General features: G+C 46.2%; 1 protein-coding gene across 2 annotated transcripts; it reads right to left on the bottom strand.

Annotated features, from left to right (window-relative positions):
* Positions 1–1,049: 1,049 nt before the first annotated feature.
* LOC113899999 (brain ribonuclease) lies at positions 1,050–2,727 on the bottom strand. Of its 2 annotated transcripts, none has more exons than XM_027553408.1 (2): positions 2,623–2,727; positions 1,050–1,836 (listed from the first exon to the last, which is right to left on the bottom strand). In XM_027553408.1, the coding sequence occupies exon 2, from the start codon at positions 1,809–1,811 to the stop codon at positions 1,308–1,310; it is 504 nt and encodes a 167-aa protein (XP_027409209.1). In that variant the 5' UTR covers positions 1,812–1,836; positions 2,623–2,727; the 3' UTR covers positions 1,050–1,307. The 2 variants fall into 2 exon arrangements, with proteins under 2 accessions (XP_027409209.1, XP_027409210.1); XM_027553409.1 differs by having other exon boundaries at positions 2,557–2,646.
* Between the last annotated feature and the right edge of the window lie 3,035 nt (positions 2,728–5,762).

The raw sequence follows: 5,762 nt of genomic DNA, 5'->3' as shown, positions 1-5,762 counted from the left end.
GATCTTTCTCTAGTTCTATGACCTTGTCTAGAGCCAGATACAAGTGTACACAGAGGATCATATGAAATGCTTATACGCTGACAGAAGCCAAATCTAGTCTTTTCAGTGATGTAAGCAAGGGTAGTCAGAAGCAGTCTCATCGCCAAATGCACTGGCAACTTGTGGGAGCCACCAGAAGCTCAGGCAGAGAAAGCCATGCCCCCACAGTTCTCAGTGAAGGAGGGGGACTAGGGGATTTCCTCCTTGAGGAGACTCCAGTAGCAGAAAGAGCAATGACAGGGAGGTCAGGACACCCAGGGTCTGGTCTCAGTCGGACACTAACTAGTAGCCACTAGTAGGTTAAGATCCCTTAACCTCTCTAAGACTCAGGGTGTCCTCCTATAAAAGGTAGGGGTTTCATTCAGTCAGGGATGGCCAACGGGTGGCACATATACCCTCACCTCCCTCGAGCCTTCGGTAGAGACCACTGCTCTATCACATCACTGTTTACGCATTTTTCTACAACATTCTAGGCAGGCATTTCCACTTAGAGTTGGTCCACAAGCTGAAATCTACTTATCTTTCCCCTATTAGATGATCTCTGAAGTCCTTTCTAGCTCCTAAATGGAGGGTTCTAACTTTGCAAGTAACAGAGGACCACCTTTTTGACTTAGCAGTGGCTCTGTCAAAAAAAAGAAAATGGAAATTTGGGGTCATAATTTCATACACTCACTTCCCCCCATCCCAAGATGGAACAGGGTCTCCCCCTGGGAAGTATAGTCTTTCCTTCTATGTCAGAGATTTTTGTATGTGAGTTTCACCCTCTGTCAGCTCACCAAGCATAACAGTGTCCCAGACTAGATCTTTTCTAGCTAAAATCACCCACAATTTAAAACTATATTGGACATCAAGAAACCTACAAGGAGAGGAATTATCTTAGAGCAGTGAAAACCAAAAGTTAGAAGAGGTGGCATTTAAGGATTCCATTCGCCTCTCAGCACAAATGACCTTATTCACACTTCTCACCCCTGGCAAGAGAGCAATCACACAAACAGGACCCAAATGGGGAATTCAGGTGGTTTGCAAGAGTGTTTTATTGAAAGAAGCAGCAATTTGGTTAATATGGGTCCCATCTCACAACCCTCTTCTCACCCCCCAAAACACACAGGGGCAAGACTCAGGCCAGGGGCACACGTGTGGGTTGGATAGGAGCCCTAACTTGCTTGAGTTATTGCCCTCAGGTCAGGGAATCATGTGGTTATACGTGTGTGTGTGTGTGTGTGTGTGTGTGTTGAATAAGAAACCTAACTTGAGTTATTGCCCTCAAGTCAGAGAAGCCTGTGTGGAGGTGGCAGTGAGGGTACGGGTGTGGCAGGTAAGAGCACCGCCCCATCAAAGTGGACTGGCACGTATGGGTTTCCCTCACAAGCCACAGTGATGTATTTCTGCTTCTGGCTAGTCTTGTAGGCACAGTTGGGGTACTTAGAGCTGCCTGTCTCGCGGCAGTCTGTGATGCTCATGGTAGATTTGCTCTGGTAGCAGTTGGGATGCCCATTCTTGCAGGTGATGTTTTTCTGGGAGCACACGGCCTTGACATCGTCCAGGGACTCGTGCACAAAGGTGTTCACTGGCTTGCATCGTCCATGTGTCATCCTCCGGCGCTTCATCATCTGATTGCAGTAGTTGGGGTTGCTGCTGGAGGAGCTGCCAGAGTCCATGTGCTGCCTCCGGAATTTGGCGGCCGCAGATTCCTTGCCCAGGGAAGGCTGGACCTGCACCAGCAGCAGCACCAGGACCAGCAGTGACAACAGGACCAGGGACTTCAGAGCCATGATGACCGCACTCCCCTGGAGAAACCTGCCAGGGAAAAAGGGCAGAGAAGGAAAAGCATCGCCCTCGAAAGAGAACCCCAGCTCCCACCTGTAGCCTCCCTGGCTTACAGTTAACCAGAAAGATGTTTGTCCTAAGAGTTTTTCTAAGTAAGGAGACACTCACATATACTCTTCCCACAAACATTTGACTCCCACTCCCTACAGAGGGGTCATCCTCGCCTCTGGGTGGTGACCCCAGAAGTGACCTAAAATCCTAGCAGTCTTGTCTTTGAATACAGAAAATCTTTTGATATGAAATATATTTGAAAAATAAACCCAGCATTCACGTGGTAAGTTAGATATTCCTTTTGAATAAATCATTAAATAAATAAGCCAGATTTTGAGTAAGACACATTGTATCCTTGAGATTATTGTTGTTGTTCAATTGCTCAGTCATATCTGACTCTTTGTGACACCACGGACTGCGGGCTTCTCTGAGATAACCACCAGCATTCATCCAGGATCACGGTTGACAGAGCCCTGTTGTCCTACAGCACAAGGGAAACTCAGTTCCTGTCCTGTGTCTGACAACACACCATAAAGGATGCCATTGGGCTCCTAAGAGAGACTCGAGCCTCCCCCAACTTGAAGGCTTCTCTTTCTCCAGCCCCAAGCGCTCTCTGCAGCCTGCGTGCTCCATTCCTGACCCCAGCTCTGCTCCCTGCCCCTATCTGCCCAGCCCAATTCTCAGGCTAGTCTCACTCACCCTGGTTCTCCCTTCTCAAACCCTCAAGCAGAAGCAGCTCCTGAGACCACTTCTTGGGCTGCTTACCTGGGTCTCTAGTTTGGTCTCTGAGAAAGAAGGCAGTTTCTGCAATCAGTCTATCCCAGGGATGTGGAACTTATACAGATGAAGAGGGGCTTGGCTTCCAAGAACAGCAGGGTGGGTGGAGCATCTTGGTCCATAAGAAAACAAGGTCATGTTAGGAATGGGTGGGGAATTGCCCAGGGCGCCCTCTTTGGGTGCTACTGGGGAGAGTACGCCTTTGCCAATAAGAACTTTTCTTTCTATTAATATAAGCAGCAGAGAAAGCCACTATAGCACTGATATTCAAACCCCAATCAAGTCCTTGCTCTGCATTAAATAGCACTTTGAGGTTAGCTAAAGACACAAAACATATGATCATGGGAACAGATGCTTTGGACAAAATTCCACATCTCCCACCAGCACCTCTGGGGTGGAAGGCTGCATGGAGTGGGGAGAGGTGTCCAGCTGCCCTTAGCTGGAAGAGTTCCCAGATCTGGAGAAGAGTGTATTGTTCAGTCACTCAGTAGTGTCTAACTCTTTGCAACTCCGTGGACTGCAGCATACCAAGTTTTCCTGTCTTCACCATCTCCTAGAGTTTTGCTCAAACTCATGTCTGTTGAGTCGGCGATGCAATCCAACCATCTCATCCTCTGTTGTCCCTTTCTCCTCCTGCCTTCAATCTTTCCTAGATTCAGGGTCTTTTCCAATGAATCGGCTCTTCACATCAGGTGGCCAACATATTGGAGTTTCAGCTTCAGCATCAGTCCTTCCTATGAACATTCAGGACTGATTTCCTTTAGGATTGACTGGTTTGATCTCCTTGCAGTCCAAGGGACTCTCAAGAGCCTCCTCCAAAATCACAGTTCAAAAGCATCAATTCTTTGACACTCTGCCTTCTTTATGGTCCAACCCTCACATCCATACATGACTACTGGAAAAACCATAGCTTTGACTATATGGACCTTTGTGGGCAAAGTAACATCTCTGCTTTTTAATATGCTGTCTAGGTTTGTCATAGCTTTTTCCCAAGGATCAAGCATCTTTTAATTTCATGGCTGCAGTCACCATCTGCAGTGATTTTAGAGCCCAAGAAAATAAAGTCTGTCACTGTTTCCACTTTTTCCCCATCTATTTGCCATGAAGTGATGGGACTGGATGCCACGATCTTAGTTTGTTGAATATTGAATTTTAAGCCAGCTTTTTCACTCTCCTCTTCCCCCTTCATCAAGAGGCTCTTTAGTTCTTCTTTGCTTTCTGATATTTCTCCTGGCAGTCTTGATTCCACCTGAACATGGAGAAGAAAGAAGCCTCTGTATGACCTCACCCAGTTCTGACAACTTCAACACACCTGGACAGTTGAAGTAGAGTATGTGTCCATTCTTATCTGATGAGGAAAGCTCAGCTTCTCTGTACATTAGTGCCAAATCAAATCTCAGAGACAGAGTTTGGGTGAAGTAAAAAAGGATGGCTTTATTGTTTTGCCAGGCAAAGAGGGACATAGCAGGTTTAAGCCCTCAAAACCGAATGTACCAACTAGGGGAAGATAGTGACATGTTTTATAGTAAAAGAGGTCATGATCAGCTCATGGACATTCTTCCGATGGGTTGGTGAGTGAGGTAATTAGGAGTCAACATCATCAACCTTCAGGACCAACTAAGTGCTCTGGGGTCTACATGCTTGTGGACAGCAAATATACCATCATTTGTTAACTTATCTCACCTCGAGGGGGTTTCAGAATCTGGAGAATAGCTTAAAGATATTGCTGTGTGTATCCATTGATGGGAAAAGAGAACCTTGCCCCAAGGCTGCTCTTGACTGTTAGTGTCTCCCTGGTCTCTCATCCCCTCCCTTCTCTAATTAACAACTGCTTGAATCTGCCCATTGGAACTCAGGGAAGGTCATGGAGGTTGAAAGAAGGCTGTTTCCTATAATCAAAGCAGTGGAGGTTGCAAAGGCCTTGTGCCAGCAGCCCCACAGGGCCCTGCACAGTACCAATCTTATTGATTTGGCCAAAATTCCACATCTCTCACCAGTACCTCTGCGGGGAGAGCAAGGAGAGGTGTCCAGTGGCCCCCAGCTGGAAGGGTACACAGATATGGAGAAAAAGAAAAGAGTACTTGAACACAGAAGAGAAAAAGAAAGCCTCTGTGTGAGCTCACCCAGTTCTGGCCACTGCTATGCTCCTGGACTATTGAAGGAGGGTATGTGGCTGATCTTATCTATAGTGACCCCTCCTTACATAAGCCAGAGTGGAGGAGAGGAACTTGAGATAGGACAAAATGCAAAATCCCCTTTAGAGAAGAAATTTGTTGTTGTTCAGTCGCTAAGTTGTGTCCGACTCTGCAACCCCATGGACTGCAGCACACCAGATTCCTCTGTCCTTCACTATCTCCTGGAGTTCTCAAAAATTCATGTCCATTGGGTAAGTGATGCTGTCTAACCATCTCATCCTCTGCAGTGCCTTCTCATCCTGCCCTCAATCTTTCCCAGCTTCAGGCTCTTTTTCAGTGGGTCAGCTCTTCACATCAGGTAGCCAAAGTGTTGGATTTTCAGCTTGAGCATTAGTCCTTCAAATGAATATTCAGAGTTGATTTCTTTTAGCATTGACTATTTTGATCTCCCTGTAGTCCAAGGGACTCTCAAGAGGCTTCTCCAGCACTACAATTTGAAAGCATCAGTTCTTCAGTGCTCAGCCTTCTTTATGGTCCAACTCTCACTTTCATATATGACTACTGGAAAAACTGTAGCATTGACTACACACACCTTTGTCACCAAAGTGATATCTCTGCTTTTTAACGTGCTGTGTAGGTTTGTCATAGCTTTCCTTCCAAGCAGCAAGCATCTTAATTTCATGGCTGCAGTCACTGTCTGCAGTGATTTTGGAGCCCAAGAAAATAAAGTCTGCCACTGTTTCCATTGTTTCTCCATCTATTTGCCACAAAATGATGGGACCAGATGCCTTGATTATCACTTTTTTAATGCTGAGTTTTAAGCCAACCATTTAACTTTCCTCTTTCACCCACATCAAGAGGCTCTTTAGTTCCTCTTCACTTCCTGCTGTTAAAATGGTATCAGCTGTACATCTGAGGTTGTTGATATTTCTCCCAGCAATATTGATTCCAGCTCCATCCAGCCCAACATTTTGCATGATGTACTCTGCATGT

This window comes from Bos indicus x Bos taurus, chromosome 10, assembly GCF_003369695.1.
Source record: "Bos indicus x Bos taurus breed Angus x Brahman F1 hybrid chromosome 10, Bos_hybrid_MaternalHap_v2.0, whole genome shotgun sequence".
NCBI classification, from domain to species: Eukaryota; Metazoa; Chordata; class Mammalia; order Artiodactyla; family Bovidae; genus Bos; species Bos indicus x Bos taurus.
This window is presented reverse-complemented; position numbering and strand designations above follow the sequence as displayed.

Excerpts from the sequence above, each read along its gene's own strand:
- LOC113899999 (XM_027553408.1), bottom strand. The coding sequence starts at position 1,811 with ATGGCTCTGAAGTCCCTGGTCCTGTTGTCACTGCTGGTCCTGGTGCTG.